This window comes from Gopherus flavomarginatus, chromosome 3, assembly GCF_025201925.1.
Source record: "Gopherus flavomarginatus isolate rGopFla2 chromosome 3, rGopFla2.mat.asm, whole genome shotgun sequence".
Taxonomy (NCBI): Eukaryota; Metazoa; Chordata; order Testudines; family Testudinidae; genus Gopherus; species Gopherus flavomarginatus.
Window position 1 is genome coordinate 26340973 of NC_066619.1, and position 24696 is coordinate 26365668.

The 24696-nt window shown below is 45.1% G+C and overlaps 1 protein-coding gene across 5 annotated transcripts in view; it reads right to left on the reverse strand.

Moving 5' to 3' along the window:
- Positions 1–10689, reverse strand: part of NADK2 (NAD kinase 2, mitochondrial) — an 85663-nt gene extending 74974 nt beyond the window's left edge. For 3 of the 5 annotated variants that reach the window (XM_050943810.1, XM_050943811.1, XM_050943809.1), the window contains exon 1: positions 10043–10689. In XM_050943810.1, the coding sequence (XP_050799767.1) occupies positions 10043–10513 (471 nt within the window). In that variant the 5' untranslated portion in view covers positions 10514–10689. The remainder of the gene's footprint in view (positions 1–10042) is intronic. The other 2 variants (XM_050943807.1, XM_050943806.1) reach the window with 1 other exon arrangement.
- Between the last annotated feature and the right edge of the window lie 14007 nt (positions 10690–24696).

Here is a 24696-nt window from a genome sequence, read left to right on the forward strand (position 1 = left end):
AAAGGTTGCCAACCCCTGGACTAAATGGACCAACAATCTGGTCCACTGATAGTTGGCATTTATTTAGCACTTTTCAGGGGACCTCAAAGCACTTTAACAATTAACTGATTCTCAGAGAACCCATGTAAGGCAGGCATCATTTATCCCCTATTTCACAGACAGAAGTAATTTACTCAAAATTACAGTACTGGATGGCGTAAAGAAATTGGGTTTTGATTAAGTCCTGTGCTTTAGCTACAATACCATTCTTCTCTTTGACAGTTGCTGATGTAAATAGTTCCTAATGTCTCATTGCCAGAAACGTCTGTAGCTAGTCAACAAAATTAAGCCAGGCAAACCCTTTTACATAATGCTGTTACTGAGCAAATCTTAACTTCTTACAAGTTAAATACAAAAATTATGAAGGTCCTGTAAAGAGGTTTTGCACGTGTAAAAAAAAAAATGCAGTAGTTTTATTAATTACAGTAAAACAATCCCAGGTAGACAGAGATTAGTCCTAATTTTCACGTTATGTCCCAAGAGTGTCATTAGGCTGGCTGTTTTAATTCTTTTGAGTAACTTTCTAAATGCTGAATCAAAGCAGTGTATTTTTTCTAAAATGGACAAAAATCATTATTAAAATATGAATTCTAACATTTTGCTAATTCTTTACTTCCTTCCCAACTTTTTGTCTTAAATTATTAAAGTGCGTGTTAATACTTGTTTCTTTAGTTTCCTAATTGTTATAATTTTAGATTTTACACAGTTTTTCACTATGAAATTTCATGTCAAGAATTGAATTTGATATTAAAATTGCCACAAGTCAAGAAAGCTGAAATGTTCTGCCAAGGTATACTCCTCTATCAGGATTTGCAGTTTGAGGTCATTAGAACTTGTGCGCCAAAGTTACTTGATAATTTTAGCAAGTGTATAAAAAAATCACAATAACTGTAAAGCATTAAAAAGCTAAATAAAACTATTTCTAACACTGAAACAATTTTGTTTTTAATTTACAAAGATTTTATGCCATTAAGTTTAATGAAAATGTTATTTTAACCACTGGTGTTACACACACTTATGCATATGCTTAAGGCAAAGCACATGAGCAGCCCAACTGAAGACAGCAGGACTATTCATGCTACTAAAATTACACACCTGCTTAAGAGGTTGCAGAATCAGGACCTTAAATCTTCAATATTTTTGCCTATAGCACTTTTGTAAAATTCAAATAAGACACTCTACCAGTTGTGGCATTTGAAAAAGAGGCCAGCATTTATAATTTAGTTCATTATAAATGCTAATCTAGAACTGCTGTAGCACACATTTTCAAATCAATTTTGTTAAGCTTCAAAGTGACTCGGATTGCTCCATTCTGATTTTTAAAATATGGCATTATGGTAAGTTTTCAGCTCTAGATGCAAAGATTTTGGTAGTTTATGGGAAATGCGAATAACTCTTCAAACAATCTTAAAGTCTATAACTGCTACAGTTGCCTCTTTCCAGGAAGAATTCCAGTATTGCCCTATTAACTTAAATTTCTAGCCAGAAGCTGTTTGTAAGAAAGGAAAGTTACTGAACAGGAAAGTGTCGCAGGAATCCAAGCATATTGCCTTTATTTAACTGCACTCTCGAGTGCCTGTGTTGGTGTCATAAGCCCCCAGGATGCATCTAGAAGGCAACTGTCAGAGCCATCCACACGTAGCAGAACATCAGAGTTATGAACTGACCGGTGAACCACATACCTCATTTGGAACCAGAAGTAGACAATCAAGCAGCAGAGACAAAAAAAAACAAAAAGAAAAAACCAGCAGCAAGTACTATACACTACAGCACAGTACTGTGTTAAATGTAGACTACTTAAAAAAAAAAAAAAGGGAAGTTGAAAAAAAGATTTGACAAGGAAACTGTTTCTGTGCTTGTTTCACTTAAACTAAAATGGTCAAGAGCAGCATTTTTCTTCTGCGTAGTAAAGTTTCAAAGCTGTACTAAGTCAATGTTCAGTAGTAAACTTTTGAAAGAACCACGTTTTGTTCAGTTACTAACTCTTCAATGTTTGTAACCTCTATTCCCACAGTGTTCATAACTCTGAGGTTCTACTGTACACTCTTTAAGGCTGTGTACACACTGCCACTTACAGCATTATAAATTATGTCACTCAGGGGTGTGAATACCCTCCCCCCCAAAAATGAAGTAAGTAAGTTACACCAACCTAAGCACCGGTGGTCAGTGCTATACCACCGCTCGTGGGGGCTGGAGTAATTCAGTCGACAGGAGAAATCTCTCCCATCATCTTAGAGTATCTGCACTATCAGCTCTACAGTACCCTACTCCTGCAAGCTGTGTGTGTAGCCATAGCTTTAGACCCAAATGTCTGGTGCAAGCATATGAGTGACTGCATTACCAATCACCTGCAGTTCATTTCCAAAGAAAAATACCATTTGATAACTGAAGCAGCATACTGAGGATTTGCATAGGCTTGGGGAACTCAAGTGACAGGCAAGTAGCCTTTTCTCCTCCAATGTGAATTGTTCAAGTGGATCTCTACTCCTGGCAGTGACCACAGAAAGCACGTGAAGAGCATTTAAAGACTGAAGGACTGTACTTCCAGAGGATTAGACTTCACTTCTAAATCAAGAAAGCAGCGTTAGGTGAAGGATAACTGTAGTTCCTCACAAAAACTTTAAGAACTTCATTCACAGTCTGGTGAAGAGGTACCACACATGCATAGAGCCCTGATAGCCAAAAGCTTCAGTTTATAACTGAACACAAGGCTGCATTTGTACTTGTTAGGTGAGCTAACACATCTGCCAGGCATTTGGTAAAGTCTTAGAAAGCCATTAGCAAAGCCAAACACAAATACCTTTTATTGGTAGTAATCATTCCCTATGCATAATCCGAGGTACTTCCTGTGTGAAGCTTTACTTAAAGAGGACTCTCAGGTAAACAACCCTAAACCAGTCCTTTGAACTCAATAAGAGATAGCAGTAGCAATTATGTGACATTTGAACCTCAGAATGAATTTGCTCAGCTTTCTTTAATCTAATAGAGACACAGATCTTTTATCTTTAAAATTAGAAGAACAGGGAGTAAATATTTCCCTGATACTGGTGAAGGATTTCAGTTTCTCCTACTTTGTTTAGGAAAGAAACTTTCACCTCAGCATTTTCATATTGGAGTAGGATAGAAAACTATACAAATGGAACAAAAAAATCAAGTACTTTTATTTCCATTTTCAACACCCAATTCAAATTAATTCAACTACATACAGAGAGGAAAAGCAAGATTGTCCCTGAAAAGGTAGATTTAGTCTGATCTACTTCAGGGTTCTGGGCTCACCATGAAAATTATTATCCAGCAGCAGATGCTGCAGGTAGGCAGAGCCAAAGGACACGCTCTTTCTTGGAAGCTCCTGCAATGTTCTCCTGATTGTGATTGGTGCGACTACTGATGCCCTTGATATAGTAAAGACTGCACCACTGACATTAATGAGAACTGAATGATTAAATCCCATGGAATGCTTTGAGAAGCACACATAGTTCTAAAAATCCTACTAATGCTGAGAGTTAGAGATAAGTAGAATGGTAAAAGTTAGAGGATTTCTCCTTTTTACAACCATTTGGGTTTTAAAGGGATAGTTACAGGAAGGTAAATGCTTGAGTAAACAGTTAAGTACATAACATACGAAGAGGTCATGGAAACAAAGGAATGGGAGAAATTTAATACAATTAGTTTATCAACAAATACAAAAGTGTACCCATCCACGTACAGCGCTTAGTGTGGCACCACAGCACAGTAGGGGAGGCTGGAATGGGCATGTGCCCTTTTTTGGGGGCTGCTTTTTTTTTTTTTTTTTGGAACAAATGATAAAGAAAGCCTGAAAGGTTTTTCTTTATGAAATGTTTTCATATGTGTTTAATTTACATTAGAAATTCAGGTCCCATCTAGCTTGAAAGACTGATAACTGGAGATTTAGTGAAATGATGACAAAGGCCAAGAATGTAAAAGCTGAACAATGAGAGGAAAAAATTTTAGTCACACTGTTTAAAAATGTGTTAAAAAGCATTTAACTTTAATGATTAAACAATGGACAAAGAAACATTCAATATTCAGGATAAAATTTTCAAAAGTGACTTCCAATGAAAGGCAGTGGGACTGAAGAGCGTGACTCAGGCACTCTCAAAATCTCTTTGCCACATAAGTTAAGGCAAGGGATCACAAAAAAACATCCTAAATGATCCCCAATATTACCTCCAGCAAAAGGGAAGGCCAGACTTGACTTTCCTGATATTTCTAATGTAATATTCAAGCAGGAAAAAACACTATTCAGACCACCTTTAAACAGTTTATTGTGGCTATGTCATTTTTCTCCCTGTGAAGTCAGAATCACTTAGTGTTAATTATTCCAGCCCGTGAGCATCAGTAGCTGTGCTGTTAGGAAAAGCTCTCCCGCTGACATACCATACCCATACTAGTGCGTAAATTGGCATAAATTAGTTGCTCAGGGAGGTGGCTAATTCACATCTCTGAGTGACAATGTATGTCAACTTAAACTGTAGTGTAGCTGTGGCCAAAGTTCTTTCTTGAACATCAGCAGTGACTCTTGAAATGTTAATATTAACAATTCTGCTCTCTGGACAGGAAACGATATGATAAAATGGAAGAGACAGGTTATAAAGTTGTTGCAGTTAAGCATATAGGATTTCCATTCAGGACAACTAGGAAAGAGAACTTCTCCTGTATAAGTACTTCCCCATGCAGAATTCTGCACTTCCATCTCATTCAGCTATATATATGGGAAGTAATAAACTGTCTCTTGATCTGATCAATGTAGACCATTTCTCTACTTAAAAAAAAAGTTCTATCCAAAAGCTGAACCTTGGATATTCAGTCAGAACATTAAACATGAATAAAAAAAACAACAGTAAGCTTTTCAAGGCAGAAAGGTGTGTAAACAAAAGTACTATGCCCAAGGAAGTGATGTCCTTGCATACTTCAAAGAAGTCATATCTGAAAAAGGAAACAGTAATGATTAAGTCCTAAACTACATTACTCCATGTTCAACCCTTCAGCATATTTACTGAGATTTCTGTTTACTTGCTCAGGTTTAAGAAAAAACATGCAGAGCCAATCATAAGTAAAACCTGACAACTTTAGCAAAGCAAACAGAAAATTCTACAAACAGAAGAAAATTCAAGGAATGGGAACATCCAAAATTAGAAGCCTGGGGCACAAGGTAAGAGGAATTTTCGGTATCTTAGCACACAAGCCCCTTTTAACACATACATGTACATAGCAAAATCTTAAATCAACCCTGAAAATCATAACTTAGCCCTTACTTGCCCTGTCTACTGGAAGAATTTCTCAGCTGGAATTATACAGCTATACTAACGTGGATGAGGCACAAGAGTGCCTTTTTCCAATTTAGTTTATGACAGGGTAGGCAACCTATAGCATGGGTGCCGAAGGAGGCACGCAAGCTGATTTTCAGTGGCACTCACACTGCCTGGGTCCTGGTCACTGGTCCGGAGGGCTCTGCATTTTATTTAATTTTAAATTAAGCTTCTTAAACATTTTAAAAAAACTTTATTTTCTTTACATGCAGCAATAGTTTAGTTATATATTATAGACTTATAGAAAGAGACCTAAGAACGTTAAAATGTATTAATGGCATGCAAAACCTTAAATTAGAGTGAATGAATGAAGACTCGGCACACCACTTCTGAAAGGTTGCCGACCCTTGGTTTATGATGTAACAAGCTAAACCAGAAAAAGGCACTTATTTCAGAAGAAGAACATCCACAAAGATGCTACAGCAGTATTATATTGCTACAGTTACACCAGTAAATTTCCCATACAGACAAATCCTAAATTTAGTGTGTCACCTCTATGAGTGGACACATACAGTCTGGATTGTTACATTTTCATGACAATTGTGAAGGCTAATCTAAGTGGAGAGAGGTCTGCCTTAAATTATTGTTAGTTTAAAATTGCACCTATAAATATAAGCACATTCCAAACATTTGAGATGTTATGAATTCTATACCAAAGGAGTTCTCAGTCTATGGAGAAGTAGAAATGTGATTAGGGAATGACAAAAAAAAAGTTGGTTTTTTAAAATCTATACACAAGTCAATTAGATTCGCTGTAGGCAGCGCAGCAAGAATAGGATCTTTAAAACAGACTTAAATGTTCAAAGAGTAGAGGATCTCAGGATGGTCAAACCATGGATGATCCCTGGAAGGTCAAACCATGCTCAGGGGACCAACGTGGAAGAAGGTATGGTGACAAATGAGTGAGACAGTAACGACCAGGTGGATGAGGGTAGTAGCACTGGTAGAGAAAGGAATTTAAGTAGGGAAGAGCAAAGTTCTATAATGCACTGAATGTGCAAACAAAAAGCTCATATCTGATACTATATATAATACATGAGGTTTCAAAGGATGGATTCAAAAAAAGTGAGAATAGACAAGAAAAAAGTTACTTTTAACAACTAACTGCATTTTGTATGTACTCAATTGACAACAGTAGGCTTCTGTGAGGCCTAAGGGGAGGATTTTGTTGTAGTTGGGGTGGGATAGAAGAACCTAGGCCATGGCTACACTAGAGAGTTGCAGCGCTGGTGAGGGGGTTACAGCGCTGCAACTTAGGATGTGGCCACACTTGCAAAGCACGGCCAGCGCTGCAACTCCCCGGTTGCAGCGCTGGCTGTACACCCAGTCGAGCCTCGGGTGTAGCGATTCCAGCGCTCAGCAAGTGTGGACCCCACCAGCGCTTTTATTGACCTCCGGGGTATAAGGAAGTATCCCAGAATTCCTGTCCTCAACAAACTGGAAGAAAGGGAGAGCTCGGAGTTCAGCCAAACTGCTTATTTAAAAAACAAACACAGCTCCTGTTTGCTGAGTGAGCGGAGGCAGGCAGGGGAATTACTTTGGAATGTTCACAGCTGTTTGCTTGAAGAGAGAAACAGCACGCTCACACGGCAGAGGGGGAGGGGGAAGTCCATGTTGAGCAGATGTTTATCTGGTCTGACGGCTATTTAGGAGTACATAATTTGCATTTAGTGAATGAGAGAGGGGTGGGGGAAGGGGGTCAGAACTTTTAAAATGATTGAAGGTAGGCACTGTGTGTCTTCCAGTCCTTAGAACTTGCAAGGCAGGGAGCTGAGAAGAGTGTCAACTCTAAAAATCCATTCTGTCTGTCTGTCTCCTCCACGCTCCCAGTCACATTCCACCCCACCCCCCTCTTTTGAAAAGCACGTTGCAGCCACTTGAATGCTGGGATAGCTGCCCACAATGCACCACTCCCAACAGCACTGCAAATGCTTCAAATGTGGCCACACTGCAGCGCTGGTAGCTGTCAGTGTGGCCACACTGCAGCGCTGGCCCTACACAGCTGTACGAACACAGCTGTAACGACCAGCGCTGCAGAACTGTAAGTGTAGCCATGGCCCTAAATGAAATATCTGGCTGAGGAAAAAAAGGAAATGACATTTGCGAAATAGCTGTGATAGTGACAGGAGAGAGAGAAGTCAAAAATGGCCCCCATAAGCCTAAAAATAAGGTTAGAAACCCAGAGCTAATGACACAATGGAATCCCTTTCTCTGATTGAACTTAATCATACATACAACCTTTATCACCACACAAACAAGGCAAATATTAGGACAATTCTCTGTAGCTCATTAGTACTTCGTGGAATGTCTCACCCAAGATGTAACTAATTTACGTGAGGCCCCAAATTACCATATCACGGTATTATTGGACAGATTAACCCAGTCAATTACATCTACCACAGGAGATATAATTTAAAAACACACAAGAAACAAAAATTGTTTAACAAGAGACTTACGTTCTTCTAATGGCACTCTTTATAAAGAGGGAAGAAGACATAAAAGGTGTATGAATTAAAACTTTTGCTGCTTTTAGTTTGTGAAATAGATGCAGAATAGACCTAACAGACTAAGGGTATGTCTTCACTGGCAACGTTAAAGCGTACCACAATGTGGCCGTATAGTCATGGCACCGAGCTCTCCCAGCGCTGTAAAAAAACCACCCTCATGAGGGGAGTAGCTACCAGCACTAGGAGCATGACTCTCAGCACAGGTGCACTGTCTATACTCCCTCTTTACAGCACTGAAACTTGCAGCACTCAGGAGTGTTTTTCACAGCCCTGAGCAAGAAAGTTGCAGCGCTGTAAAGTGGCAGGCTCAAACACATAATAAATGGAAACCGGGCACCTAGTTCAATGCATATGCTCGTGAATGAACTAGACAGGCCAACACCTAGAATGCTAGGGGTTAGGAACCACTTGTATGATGGAGCTGGCCCCAATAATCTCAAACTTTAAGAACAAGTGCACAAAGACTGTACTGCGTGTATGGTTGTGAGGCTGCTGCCAGCAAATCAGTTTCTACTTTGACACTGGGTGGATAAAAATCAATGATTTAAATAAAAAACAATCATTTTTTAAAATCAGATTTTTTGATAAAATGCTTTTTGAGGAAAAACCCTACCGAAAGATAGTTTTAATTAAGATACATTAAAGAGCAAAGATATCTCATCATGGAATAGGGATTATAAATTCTATAGTATGAGAATATATTCATGCAATGTTTAAGAAAAGTTTTCTAAATGAGTTCCAATAGTTCATAGATTAGGGACCCAATCTTATGGAGTTCCAGGGGCTTCTGTATAGACTATTTAGGTTAATCTCTCTATCTACCCAATGGGACTCAGTGCTCAGTCTAGAAGATTCCATCAGAGGTGCTTAGTTTTGCAGTTCTCAAACTGTGGATTTGTGTCTCCAGAGATAATATGCTTGTTAACAGAAAAAATGCTTTTAAATAAATATACAGAGATGAGAAATAAGAGACCTCAACCCTATTATCACTCTGCAGATTTGTGTACACAGTCAATCCCTTACCTCTCTCTAAAAGTGCAAAGTTTCAAAAAGTTCAATGAATAAATATGGAGGTGGGCGCGGAATAGATCTGGACAAGGAAAAGTCTGGAGATAAATGTGAGAAGGGAGGGACAGGCAGTAGAAATAAAACTGAAACTGTTTGAGCAGCATATTCCGGAAGTATTGAGGTCTTTCTGAGTGTAGCCTTCATTAATTTGAGACCTACCATACATACCATTTTCTCACTAGAAGGGAATACCTATAACGACAGCAGGCCATAAAAGAGACCCAATTTGGGAATATTTTAATGAAGTTCTTCTACCTGTGAATAATATGTATTAAGGTTAAAACAACCAACAGGAATACACTTTTATGTAGAAATCCATGATTAAATCCAGTCTTCCTGACTTACAATTTAAATCAAATCCACCCTTGGACATATCAGCTTCCTTTCTGTTACTTTGGTGAATAATCTATAAAGGATCTTTAAAGTTGGTATTGAGCAATGGTGGTCAGTTCAGTTGTAATCAACTTCCTACTATCTGGATACTTTCACACAGACTAGATTTATTTTCGTTAAACCAAATAGTAACACTGGTGTTTAAATCTAAACTGGTCACCTGCCATATTTGTAACCCAAGCTTTACAGCCCTGTGGTAATGTCTGAAAGCAGTGTGCGAAACTGCATGGTTGTTTGTAGCGTTGCTGTAGCACAGCTGTGCCAGGAAATGAGAAAGATAAGGTGGGTAATGTAGCAACTTGTATTGGCCCAAATACTGCTGCTTGAAACAGGCAAGCTTTTGAGCTTCACAGTGACAGAAACTTACCTCTTTCACGAACAGAATTTGGTCTGATAAAAGATATTACCTCATCGATCTTATTTCTCTCAAACTGAAGGGTAACAACAGTGCACCTCCCTACCCCCACTTGTGGAGCGATGCTGAGAGTTTATCCAGTACGTTTATTTGACTCTACGTGCCCAGAGACCTGCCTATGCCCCCTGAAAAGCGCTTTTTCGGGGGCTAATCTGGCCAGTTTCCCTGAACGGGTGAAGCTGGAGCAGGTGGCAGTGGCTGAGATTCGCCTATGGGGCTTCATGCCCGCTGAGAACCGTAGGGGCGAGGGTATCAGCCTGGCTGCGGGTAACGAGCTGTGCCGCACTCACCAGCTGTTTGAGATCTTCCTCCGAGAGCCCCGAGTAGCGGTAGCGCTGCTGTTCGAACTCGTATCTGGTGGTCTTGGCCACCACCACGACCCGAGTGGGGCGGAACCCACCGCCACAGGGGAGCCCCGCGCTACCCGCGCTCCTCCCCCGCCGCTGATCCAGACGCGACAGGGCGAACCCAGAAGAGCTGTGCTGGCCCAGCGCGGAGGGTCCGGGTCCAGGCGACCCTGAGCTCTCTTGCTGGAGGAGTCGCTGCGGTGCGAACCCGGCGGCGAGGGGAGGGAGTAACGACTCGGCCGGGCTCAGCCGGCTGCACGTAATGAGGCGCCGCTGGAGCCCGCCGGGCACCAGCAGCCCGGCCAGGAGAGACGAAGCCGCAGCCGCTGCTTGGTATTTCAGCAGGGAGTGCAGGGCGGCCGCCCGGCTGGCTGCGCAGCGGCAGCCGCATAGGAAGCCCGGGTAGCAGGTCATATCCCGGGCTCCGCTACCCCCGGGGCCGTAATGGCCGGGAGCGAGCGGCGGGAACACCCCACCCCTGGCCGCTCCAAGCGCGCTGCTCTTCGATGGGGCGGAGACAGAGCCGGCAAACCAGAGCCCGCCGCCTCCCAAGCGCTAAACACACATGATGCGTTCGAGCCAGCCTGCCGACCAAGCGCACGAAACAGACTGCGCACGCGTCCAACACAAGGGCTAGGGGAGAGAAACACACCCACCCACCGGAACACGATGTGGACTGCGCATGCGCCCGAGTCAATCAAACCAATAGGGGAAACTTTCCCCGCCTGCTGACAGGACGAACAGCGCATTTCAACCAATCAGGTGGAGGAGCCGCCAAACAGAGGGAGGGCGGGAGGAAAAGGCCGTGGGGTGTTTATCTACCTCAGCCCGTACAGAACGCCGCTCAGTGCTGGGATTACTGAGGGGTGCGCATGCGCTTCCCCCTCCCTTGCACCAGCCTCTCCTGTATCCCCCCGGGTTTTGGGAGGGGTCAAGAGATAGCGATTGAATTCGAAGAGAGGAGGTGGGTCACCGAGCTGCAGAGCAACTGCCAGCACAGAGCCAGTTAGAACCGGCTCGGAGGGCGTGGGGCGCTCCCTCAGGGGAGTTGTTGACGGTGGGCAGGGGACGCTGGGCTATCAAACTGCCACCTGCCCAGTGCAGCTTCGCTGTCTGCGAGGCATGAGGAAGAGTACACAGAGAGCACGGTGTGACCCCCAGCCACAGTGTCGTGCTACGGGCGGGCTCTGACTAGGAGTAGTTAAAACCCCCATGCTACCCGCCACGAACCCCCATGTTCACCCCACCTTGCCCTCCCTCCTCTCACTCACACACACACACACCCCCAGTACCCCAGGCTGTCCACTGCTATGCCATGATCGGGCCACGGCCCCACTGCTGCTCCTGGCCTGTGTCATGAGCCCCCCCCCCCCCCCCCCGCCTCGTGCTCTTCGCTGAACATCACCACCCCTGGTCTTGCCACAACTCAGCCCCCCCCCCTCCCCCCACACACACACACAATCCAGACTGACTGGATTTTGCCACAACCCCATCCACAAAGCCCAGACTGACTCCCACCCCCAGGTCTTGCCACACCCACAACCCTGTCCACAAAGCCCAGGCTGCCTCCCCTGACCTGTGCCACAAACATAGGCAGCTCAGCACCCACTGGCAGCCCCACCGATCAGCTCCTCCCCATCTTTCCCAGTGCCTTTCATCCCCTGCAGATCAGCTGTTTAGCAGCATGTGGGAGGAGTGAGTGCAGGTTGTGCTCATGGGAGGGGGCAGTATAGAGTGGAGCAGGGGTGAGAAGGGATGGAGTGGGGGTGGGCCCTGGGTTGGAGCAGGGGCTCAAGCACACCCCAACAACTCATAAAGACACTGCCTATGGCCACAGCCCGCTACTGTGCCTCAGCCCTCCCCAGGGCCATGCCACAACCCCCCTCACACTGTGCCCCAGTTACACCCCCCAGGGCTGTGCCATGTTTGCAGGGTACGGTTTGCAGGGCCTTTTCCCAGTGAAAGAGCCTTATACAATAATATCCTTAACCTATATTTATTAACGATTGACAGAATACACATGCTAAACATAGTGTTCACCTCTACCAATAAGGCAAACAAACTTTTCCTGGTGGCCAGTCAGAATCAGGTAGTCCAGGACTCCAGCCTCTGAACAATATATAGTTGGCAGGGCATGATGATTTTGGCAGCTTTGATGTTGGGCTGTGTTCTGGAGTTAGGTTCTTCCATTTCTTTGTGGACCCCAATTTTTATAGTGAAACTTGAGTCCTGACTATTTGTATGTTAGCAAATTATTTTTATTAAAGTATTACGAAATAATTCTTTAACCAGTCCTAACATATTGTGAAACACTTCTTTACCAATCATGCCCCACCGCCTTAGTTGGTTCCAGTCTTGCAAAATTAGTTATGCAACCGACAGAATCAATTAAAGAATCAGAGACCATACAGATAAACAATAGAGAAATCAGGGCCATAAAGGCAAAACAATAGAGAAGTATAGATTTTACTGTCATAACTTGATTAGTGGTTTCTTGCCAGACAGAATGCTATCAAGCAACATTTTCTTTAAACATCTTAAGATCTGTTTCTTTATCTGGTGATGTGGGTACTATTAGGACAGGAGTACCTTCTTAACATTGTTTTGGTGCAATTTATATGTAAACTGAGGATGTGACTATCTGCAACTTAACTCAGGGCTGCTGATTTTACTGCAGAAGAAGGTCTCAGACCTTACACCCCAGGCCTTGCCACAATCTTCCCTCTGCTGTGCCCTAGGCTATCCCCAAGCCATGACATGACCCCTCCACGTTGTCTGGACTGCCTTCCCCACTCAGGTCATGCCAGTAACACTGAATGGATAGGAGCAGGACAAGACTGCATTTATCAAGCCAGAAAAAAAAATCTTGCCTTAATCAACACGTGAGTTGCCTTTACATCTTACAAAGAGAGCTAAGATGTTTCCCCACTCTAAGAGCACCCCCAGGGAATCCTTGCATACATTTTTATTAGAGAGACAAGGTAGGTGAGATAATATCTCTTATTGGACCAACTGGATATAAGTGTGGTAATGAATAGGTGTGACATTATTGACATGAACTGTGACCGTATAAATCATTGTTGCAACCTATAGTTCCACTGTCCACTACTATGGGTCCTATAGGTCCTATAGTTACACCAAATCTTGTAGAAAGAAGGTCAAGTAATGTGTCTATGAAAAGGTTGTAATTTGCTGGTTATGATTATGCTGTCTGTATGTGTGTATCATTTTTATATTTGAAGTTATGAATATTGGCTCTGTACTTGTATCTCAATGTGTTTGATTCTAAGTAGCATTAGTGAAGCATTTGGTCAGCTTCTTGAAAAAGGAATTTTCTGATTAAGTTCCCAATCAAGAAACACTTAACTGACAATGGACCTTGGGAGACTCCAATCCACATCTGAGGAGCCTTCCTGGGAACGTTCAAGGGAGCATGTGAGCAATGGCTGTTCTACCTGTAAAGAACTGAGTCATGCATGGACATGTGACTTGCCCATGTGACTTCAAACCCCACCTTGCTGCTGTGATTTTCCACAGTAACATGGGGTGGCCTTTCACATAGCAGAGGATATAAAAGGTCCTGGAAACCCCTCAGTTTGGTCTTTAATCCTACTTCTTGCCTCTGGAGGAACTTTGCTACAAACTGAAGCTCTGAACAATGGACTGAATGACCCATCCAAATCTTGAATGTACACCAGAGACTTGATTTGAGCTTGCAGTTTATTCCATTACTGCTAAAGGCCTGAACCAAGAACTTTGCAATTACTGTATGTAATTGATTCCTTTAACCAATTTTAGCTCTCGTCTATATTTCTTTTTATGAATAAACCTTTAGATTCTAAAGGATTGGCAACAGCGTGATTTGTGGATGAGATCTAATTTGTATGTTGACCTGGGTGTGGGTCTTGGTCCTTTGGGATCGGGCGAACCTTTTTTCTTTTGCTGGGGTATTAGTTTTCATAATCATTCATCCCCTTTCATAAGGAGAGGTGCTGGTGGTGACACAAGGGAACTGGAATATCTGAGGAAATTGCTTGTATGACTTCTGGTTAGCCATTGGGGTAAAACTGAAGCCCTCTCTGGTTGGTTTGGTGTGCCTTAGTAATAAAGAACCCCCAGCTTTGGGCTGTGACTGTTCTGCTCTAAGCAATTTGTCCTGAATTGATGCTCTCAGTAGTGTCCCACCAGAGGCAGCTTCATTACAACAGGTAAGATATTTTATGGTTCTTTTCCGAATGGTACCTGCTTTATGATCCTTTGTGACATTTGATTTGTTATTCCTGTAGGACTTGATGCTTCACATAATGTTACATAGTCCTTTTGGACTATTTTCAACTTGTTTGGTCATGCTTTCCCTACTGCAAGGTGATCTAACTTAAGCCACTGTTGCAGGTACATGCTTGTGTAAAATGATCTCTTTTTTTTTTTTTTTTTTTGAGTCATGGGAAAGTAAGTATTCTAGAGCTAGAAAATCAACTACTAGAGCCTTTGAATTTGTAGTAATAATATTACTACTTTGCATTTAAACTTTAATAAATTTAAACATTCTCAAAACACATTTCTAAATTAAAACTCTGAACTGTGACATTATTCTCATTTTACATGGGAAACTGAGGTACAGAGTTAAATAACTTGCCCAACATCCCAGAGGAAATCTACGGCAGAAGGAGGAATGAAACTCAGAACTGTTGACTCAATCCTTTGTTTGGCTGAAAGGCCAAACTTTCTCTGATTCATAAGATTTAGCCACTCTGTCCCCAGCTCTGGTCCTGGCTGGAGGCCCACTCCCGATCACGGCCCCAGCTGTAGCCGTGGCTCCACTCCTGGCTATGGTTCCCAGCTCCTGGCCCCAATCATGGGCCCATTCCCAGCTGTGGCCTCTGACTTCCAGTCCTGTCTTCAACCCCTGGCTCCCAGCCCCAACCACGTCCCCAGCTGCGACCCTGGCCCTGACCATGGCCCCACTCAGGGCCACAGCTCTGCTCCTGGCACCGGTTTCCCACCAAGGCTCCCAACTGTGGCTCTTAGGGGCACGGACCAGGTAAGGGGGCATGAGCAAAAATGGGGATCACTAGCTTAGGTCCTTCAAAGGGATGTCTTCAACAGTATTCTGTACCCCTAGGAAGTCCAGAAGACTGTAGCCAAGATGCTCACTGCATGACCACAGCAGTGGCTAAGGATCTAGAAGCTGTCAGTGGCATCAAGAGCTGCCTTCAGAGAAACTTTCGCTATTAACTGACCCTCCAAAATTATGGCTTGAATTTGTTCCTCTTGGTCTTGTGGGAGGTATTCAATAAAGGGTGTGAACTTTGAATAATTGGTGAAATCATATTTGGTCATCAAGGCCTGGTAATTTGCAACTTGAAATTAAAGTGCCACCAATGGGTAACTTTTCTTACCCAGGAGGTCTAACCGTTTGGACTCCTTATCAGAAGGAGAGGGTCTGAAATAAACTTGGCAATTTCTTTCATTAATCACATCTACAACCAGGGATTAGGGGCAGGATGAGAAAAGAAGTACTTGGTTGGAATATGATATTTTTTATCTGCCATTGCAGATGGACAGAATAGTGGCAAGCATTTGCCATAGAGTACATGCCGGCAATAACAGAGCCTCATTAATTGGTAAAATCATTTCATGCTGGGAGGTGATATTGACAGTGTCTGCCAGGAAGTGTTGAGATGCCTGATCTTCTTCTAATGGGATTTGGAGGAATTCCACTATGAATTTCATTAGGATGTGGAAGGCCCTGAAGTCATCAGCATAAGATGGTGGTGGTGATGGCATTACTGCCTCATCTGGGGAGAAGGGGGACTTGGCTGATTGGAGTGAGCTTTCCTTTGTTCATGGCTCTCATTCATCTTGTATATCTCTGGTACCAAGGTGGTATACAGTACTAGAGGATGGTCTGTTGGTGCTTGTGAATGATGCATTACTAGCAGCTGTTGGGTTTTCTTTCTGGCTGGTACCCTATAAAACTACTTGAAGAAGTGTTGCTTGGGGTTCCAGTAAGAACACCGAGGAGGTGGATAGGGGAAGGCTCCCTAAGAGTATTCATAGTAATAATGAGGCATAGGGCATCTAGTGGTCTCTAGCTGTTTCTCTTCAGTATGTAGGCTCAGATAAGTATGAGGATATGGTACCAAAGCAGAGCCTTGTACTGAGACCTCAGAGTCAGAAGAATAAGTATTCTCCTCTGGGCTAAAATGGAGGGCCTTAGGTATCGATGCTGGTACTGAGGGTGGAGTTTTTAATCTTGGTCCGATGCAGAGGGTTCAGGCTGCAGTTGTTACAGTGGTACTGTGGAAGGGGCTTTTGTGGAGCTCTTTAGGAGCGGGGACTCTGGTTCCTCTGATATAAGAAGGTCCTCTTGAAGAGAAATCTGGGGAGTGCTGGAGAACTGTGATAGTCTGAAGCAGAATCCTGAGTTGATACTGGGCCTGGCACAGGAATCGGCACATACCTGGAGATACTGCATGTGGGAATGGAGAGACCAACTAGATGACATCTCTGAGCTCAGAACGTGATGAAGATGATAGTACTGAAGATGAAGTCCAGTGCCAGTTTGGATGATATTTATGGCTCTGAGATGGGGACAGTACAGAGGCAAGTGTAGAAGCGCTGCATGAAGCTTGGTGCCTCAGCGTATTAGGTGGTACCATGGGAGGTGCGTCTTTGTGCTGCCTGGTAGACTTCTCTGGTCAGGGCATCTTAGGTGACACTGATGCCTTGGTATCGATTTTAGCCAGAGTCTCAGTAGTATTCCTTACAGGATGCAAGGACTCTCTGACTCGGATTTATGGGGTGATCTACCCCTTTGCTTAGATTCCTTAGTAGGAGAAAGAGGCTTCTTTCCTTTCATTATCTTCATCTGTGGAGCTGCTGCTGCAGTTCCAACGGCCACCAGAGCAGCCTGAGCTATTGAGGCCAAGATAGGAGGAGAGCAGACCTTGCTGGAGCTAGAGAGGGTTCCATTAAGAGGAATGTCTTGGGGGAGTCCTGCCTCTGTTGAACAGCGCACCCCCATTTGTCCAGTGTAGGGTTGATAATCCCTGCCACATGGTTATCCGGATTCCTTGTTGGTTCAAACAATCACTCTAGGGCCCCAGTTCAGGCATCAGCTCCTAACACATGCCCTGGGTCACTTTTTACCAAAAAGACCATCTTGGGCATCTTCTTGGCTGGCAGCGGCTCGGCATCCCAGTCAGTCTCTGTAGTTGGCTGGTTGTCCACAGCATAGTCTGGGTCCATGGTCTCTACAACCTGGAGAACCCCAACTGAGCTCGGCTGCCTCCTTTTATTAGTCTCCTCCACCTGGAGCATGCACAGCAGCGGCAAGGGGGCACGGTCAGTCCCCGCTTGCCCAGTGCAGGGTTGATACATTCTGTCACAAGGAGCTTCAACTTAGCTTCTCTGTCCTTTCAAGACCTGCCTTTGGACCCCTTGCAGACTTTGTATTTTGATGAGAAATCAGTTTTTTCCCTCTGAAAAAACTGGAAGCAGCTAGAATGCCGGTCACTGTGGGGAAAGGACTTTGCAGGTCTGTTGGAGATTAAATACCAAGGTCTTCGGTGTAACCTGGAGTGCCTGAGAGCTAAACCAAAGGTCCAGCAGAAGAAACATTGGCAGGGAACCCCTCGCCCGCCTCCCCCTTTTTGAAGCACAACTGTCTGAAAAATAGGAAAATAATAAACTAAATAAATAGAGACAGAAAAGGAAAAATAATAACTAAATTTATATAAATTAAGGAGGGAAGCTGTGAAACAGTGGACATCAAATCCTCTGTCCCTGTGTTAATTAGTGTTTTTGCCTTCATTACTCTGCTTGGAAGGCTGTTCCTGAACTTCACTCCTCTGATGGCTAGAAAGTTCTGTCTAATTTCAAGCCTAAACTTATTGACATCCAGTTTATATTCATTTATTCTTGTGTCAACATTGACCCTTATCTTAAATAACATCTCCTTCCCTGGTGTTTATTCCTCGGATATATCTCTCGTCTCAGCCTTCATTTGATTAAGCTAAACAAGCCAAGTTCCTTATGGCTCCTCTCATAAGGTTGGTTCTCCATTCCTCTGATCATCCTAGTAGCCCTTCTCTGCACCTGTTCCAGTTTAGTTTCATTTTCTTGAACAAGGGGCACCAGAACTGTACACGGTATTCCAAATGAAGTTGCATCAGTGCCTTGTATAATGGTAATAACACTTCCCCATCGCTACAGGAAATACCTCATCTGATCCATCCTAGCATTAGCCTTTTCCACAGCCGCATAACATTGATGGCTCGTAGTCATCTTGTGATTGACCAATACACCCAGATCTTTTCCCCCCCTCTGTCATTTACAACTAAAACATCTCAAGCTTATAGCAAAAATTCTTGTTTAATCCCTACGTGCATGATATTACACCCTACACTATTAAATGTCATCCTATTTCTATTAGTGCAGTATTCAAGGTCATTCAAACCACAAACATTTTACAATTTACTACCATAATAATCTTGAAGGAGCCCCAGACTCACATTAGAAACCCCTGTCTAGAAAGCAGAGTCCTATGCTCGGTCCCCACTAATTGCCATAGATAGGAATTGAATTCCTGCAGCAAAATTTTGCCCTGAATTACATTACATGCAATTCCAGTGAAGTCAGTGCGGCTACATGAGTTGAAAATCGGGGCAGAAATTGGCCCACAGAGTTTACTTCATAGTTTACTTCACAGATTCCAAAGAAGGTTGGTTGGTCATAAAACAAAGAGCATGCAGAAGGCCAAAACTTTTAATATGAAGAAAAAAATATTGAGAGCATGAAGCCCTCAGAGAGATGGCAAGTCCAGATTTCCTCTGGAGCAAGTTTTATTTTAGTTTAATTAATTTTCCAGGTCTGTTTTCTCTCCTTGACAATCTATGCTTATACAAGGGAAACGTCTTCAGCATGAAGGTTGATTAACTTCACTGATTACAAATTTAAAAGTAATATAGATACATTGAAATAGTTCCAGTTAATTTTTCAAGTGACTGTAGCGTTTGTGAAAGATACCATATCTCTGAAGTCCGCATTTTTCACAAAAGAACTGGTACAGGAGAGGGAGTAGCAGTTCAAACTTCCCTGCCAATATGCCTCAATTTTAAGTCACAGAAAAACTACCTCAAAGGGAAGTGGAATTCAGTACCCTTATGTTTTCAGTCCTTGGCCACTCTGCATAGATTGCCAATAGCATAAAATATTAGTGACTAATGCAATGGTGGTTTGGTGATGTGGACTCCTGTTCACTAGGAAGTGTACTGAACTATAAACTCATTTTAAATAGGTCACTGAAAGACATAAAATGGTAACAAGATTGAGGTAAGGATTTAGCCTGCTGACTTGAAGGTGAAAGGCTCTAAATTCCATTATTAATCATGTGGGCCACATTGTCCATCAAACAATTTTTATCAGATTGCCTATCACTCTATCAGAAGCAGATAATCTTTAATGTTGACTACTCAGATATTTGTTCCTTTTTCAGGAACTGTGAGTTACAATTTTCAAAAGAAGCTGGAAGCTGAGTTAATGATTAAGGGTCTGATTCTGCATTCCTTGTACGTTCAAATCTTTCATTGGCTTCAATGGAAGTTTTGTCCGCACAAGCTATATACTGACTTTTTTCACAATTTTTTCACCCTGAATAAAAAAAATAAAAAGGACCACTTTCCTTTTAAAAAAAATTTATTTAGAGCTATACTTGGGACACAGAAGAAGACATCTAATTAGACTGAAAATGCAAGTTATCTGTAAATTGTTTGGCTATAATATTGTTTTATTATATGCTGCAATAAACTCATACTTTCTCAATACTGAGTTAAAGTATTTCATAGTAAAAGACGGTTACTCACCTTTGTAACTGTTGTTCTTTGAGATGTGTTGCTCATATCCATTCCAGTTAGGTGTGTGTGCGCCGCATGCACGTTCGTCGGAAGATTTTTACCCTAGCAACACTCGGTGGGTAGGCTGGGCGCCACCTGGAGCGGCGCCGCCATGGCGCTGGATATATACCCCTGCTGACCCAGCCGCCCCTCAGTTCCTTCTTGCCTTCTACTCCGACAGTGGGGAAGGAGGGCGAGTTTGGAATGGATATGAGCAACACATCTCGAAGAACAACAGTTACAAAGGTGAGTACCTGTCATTTCTTCTTCAAGTGATTGCTCATATCCATTCCAGTTAGGTGATTCCCAAGCCTTACCTAGGCGGTGGGGTCAGAGCGAGATGTGGCAGAATGCAAAACCGCTGAGCCAAAGGCTGCATCATCTCTAGACTGTTGAACCAGAGCATAAAGCGAAGCAAAGGTGTGGACCGAGGACCAGGTAGCTGCGTGACATATTTCCTGGATTGGTACATGAGCCAGGAAGGCAGCAGATGAAGCCTGAGCCCTGGTAGAATGTGCGGTGAGATGGCTTGAGGGAACATGAGCCAAGTCATAACAAGTGCGGATGCACACCATCACCCAAGCGCAGATCCTCTGGGAGGAGACAGGTAGGCCCTTCATTCGGTCTGCCACTGCGACGAAGAGTTGAGGCGATTTACGAAAGGGCTTCGCCCGTTCGGTACAAAATGCAAGCGCCCTACAGACATCTAGGGAGTGCAGTTATTTCTCCCGTCGTGATGAGTGTGGCTTCGGGAGGAAGACCGGAAGGAAGATGTCCTGATTGATATGGAAGGCCGATACCACTTTTGGGAGGAACGCTGTGTGTGGTCACAACTGCACCTTGTCCTTGTGAAGGACAGTATACGGTGGGTCCACCGTGAGCGCCCGAAGCTCGGAGACTCGTCTGGTCAATGTAATGGCTACGAGGAAAACTGTCTTTCAGGACAGGTATAGCAGCAAGCAAGTTGCTAACGGCTCGAATGGTGGAGACATAAGTCTGGTTAAGACCAGGTTGAGGTCCCAGGTAGGGGCAGGGTAGCGTACTTGGGGGTATAGGCGCTCCAAGCCCTTGAGGAACCTGGAAACCATAGGGTGTGAAAACACGGAGCGGCCACTCTCCTCTGGGTGGAAGGTAGAAATGGCTGCCAAGTGCACCTTCAATGATGATACCGCTAGGCCCTGCTGTTTGAGAGACCAGAGGTAGTCCACGATGGTGGGGATCGAGACCTCGGTGGGAGTAAAATTTGCGTTTTGCACCAGCAGGAGAAACGCTTCCACTTGGTCAGATACGTATTTGTTGTACTGAGGCAGAGCAGTGCAACTCTGACTGGCTCAACCACGCAGGAGCCATGCCGTGAGGTGAAGGGACTGCAGGTCTGGGTGGTGAAGTCTGCCATGGTCCTGAGTTATGAGGTCTGGGAGAAGAGGCAGGGTAATTGGGCTGGCTATCGACAGGTCGAGCAACATGGTGTACCAGTGCTGCCTGGGCCACGCTGAGGCGATCATGATCAAGCGAGCTCCGTCCCTGTGGAGCTTTAGCAGGACCCTGTGAACCAGCGGGAACGGTGGAGAGGCGTAAAGCAGTTGGCTCGTCCACAGTATCAGGAAAGCATCCGAGATCGAGCCCAGGGAGAGACCTTGGAAGGAGCAGAACATCTGGCATTTCCTGTTCTCGCGGGAAGCGAAGATGTCTATGTGGGGAAATCCCCACTTCCGGAAAACAGAATGAATAATGTCCAGACAGATTGACCACTCGTGAGAGCGGAAGGATCTGCTGAGTCAATCCGCCAGAGTGTTCCGAACCCCTGGGAGAAAGGACGCTACCAGGTCTATCAAATGGGCTATACAAAAGTCCCAGAGTTGAATGGCTTCCTGACAAAGGGGGGAGGACCGTGTCCCCCCGTTTGTTTATGTAATACATGGCCGTTGTGTTGTCTGTGAACACTGAGACACAACAGCCTTGCAGATGCTGTTGAAACGCCTGGCACGCAAGGCGGACTGCTCTCAACTCTTGGACATTGATGTGCAAGGCCAGCTCCTGAGATGACCAAAGGCCTTGAGTGCGAAGAAGTCTGAGGTGAGCACCCCAGCCGAGAGATGACACATCCGTCATCAGGGCTATAGAAGGCTGGGGCGGATGGAACGGCATTACTGCACACACCAGGGAGGGCGTCAACCACCAGTCGAGGGAGCCTAGGAGTCTCAGGGGAACCGCGAGGATCCTGTCTATATTGTGTCTCCCTGGGTGGTATACTGAGGAGAGCCAAGTTTGAAGGGGATGTGGGCGTAGCCTGGTGTGCTTGGACACGAATGTACAGGCAGCCATGTGACCCAGGAGGCCGAGACAAGTTCGAGCCGAAGTGGTTGGGAATTTTTGTAGGCCTTGTATAATCAATATCATTGCGTGAAACTGCGGCTGTGGTAAGCAGGCCCTGGCGAGATTGGAGTCCAGAATGGCTCCAATGAACTCTATTCTTTGTGTGGGAACCAGAGTAGATTTCTCTAGGTTGATCATCAGGCCTAGCTGGATGAATAGGTCCTTGACGATGCCCACGTGCCACGTTACTTGGGTCTCAGAGGCCCTGCGAATGAGCCAATCGTCGAGATACGGGAAGACGTGTATGCGTCGACGACGGAGGGTGGCGGCGACTACGGCCATACACTTTGTGAACACTCTTGGGGCTGTGGAGAGGCCGAACGGAAGGACCGTAAATTGGAAATGTTGACGGTTTACCACAAACCTGAGGTACCATCTGTGCGGAGGATAAATGGCAATGTGAAAATACGCGTCCTTCATATCGAGGGCGGCATACCACTCTCCAGGATCCAAGGATGGGATGATGGTCCCCAGGGATACCATGCAGAACTTCAACTTTATCAAGAACTTGTTGAGTCCCCACAGGTCTAGAATTGGTCTGAGACCCCCCTTCGCCTTAGGGATTAGGAAATAGCGGGAGTAGAACCCCTTGCCCCTCAAGTCCTCCGGTACCTCCTCTATAGCTCCCATGGCAAGGAGGGACCGTACCTCCTACAAGAGGATTTGCTCGTGAGAGGAGTCCCTGAAGAGGGACGAGGATGGAGGGGGGGGGCGAAATAAACTGAAGGTGGTACCCAAATTCTACCGTGCATAAGACCCAACAATCTGAAGTTAGTTGGGTCCACGCAGGGAGGAAAGAGGAAAGACGGTTGCAAAAGGGAGGGAAAGGATCCTGTTGAACAACTGGTACGTCGCCCTCGGTCGCGCCTTCAAAAGTTTGGTTTAGGTCCCGCGGGTGGTTTGGCGGGGCCATGATTCTGACCCCCTTGGGGTCCAGACTGCCGTCTATGATTGCCTCGACCACGCCTCCTGCCGAAGTCCTGCCGCTGTCTAGGTGGGGGGTAAGGGCACTGAGGCTGGGACCAGAAGGGTCTGCACTGAATCTGCGGTGTGTGCATCCTGAGTGAGCGCATGATTGCCCTATTGTCCTTCAGACTCTGCAGCCTAGGGTCAGTCTTTTCCGAAAATAGGCCCTGACCTTTGAAGGGCAAGTCCTGTATCGTATGCTGCAATTCAGGTGGAAGGCCTGACACCTGAAGCCATGATATTCGCCTCATGGTAATTCCTGAAGCCAGAGTTCTGGCCGCGGATTCGGCTGCATCTAAGGAGGCCTGGAGAGAAGTTCTCGCCACCTTCTTTCCTTTCTCCAAAAGGGCCGCAAACTCTTGATGCGAGTCTTGGGGGACTAACTCTGTGAATTTCTCAACTGCCACCCAGGTGTTATAGTTATAGCGGCTAAGCAGGGCTTGTTGGTTTGCCACCCTGAGTTGGAGGCCCCCGACAGAGTAGATTTTATGCCCCAATAAATCCATGCGCTTTTGGGGCAGGGGCTTGCTGGCCATGGCACTCCCTTTCGTTAACCGATTGGACGACGAGGGAGCAGGGTGTACGTACAGGTAGTCATACCCCTTAGAGGGCACCATGTACTTCCTCTCAACTCCCCGAGCCATGGGCAGAATAGATGCTGGAGACTGCCAGATGGTATCAGCCTTCGCTTGGATCGTCCGAATAAATGGTAAGGCCACCCTTGTGGGAGTGTCAGCTGACAAAATATCTACCACCGGGTCCTCTATCTCCGGAACCTCCTCCACCTGGAGGTTCATATTCAGAGCCACCCATCTCAGGAGGTCTTGATGTGATCCTAGGTCAATTGGAGGAGGGCCCGAGGAGGATGTCCCCGCCACCGCTTCATCTGGAGAAGAGGAAGAGGAAGAGGAAAGGCCAGGGACAATCGGGTCCTCTGTTGTCTCGTGGACTTGGGCGACATCCGGCTCTGGTGGGACCTGAGGGTCTGATGCCCGAATGGGAGCGTCCTCCGTAGCCGCAGGAGGGGGGCAGCTAACAGTAGCCTCCGGCACCCGGTGCTCCGACGGTACGGAGCGTGATGGCACTGGAGGTCCACCTTGGGCTTGGTGATATGCCCAAGGCGTCCAGAAGGACCACTGATGAGGTCCTTGGTCTTGAGCCTGGGTCTCTTGAAAGACACGGCTGGGAACATCTAAGTCACAGTCCTCTGCATAGGAAGCACTGTCCGCATGGGATTACATAGATGCATGGCGAGACGGCCAAGGAGGAGCTGAAAACCCCTGAGAATGGTCTCCATCCCTGGATAGTCTGTCTGTACTCTGCAGCGGAGAGCGGTACTGGGCGCTATACCGGTACCGG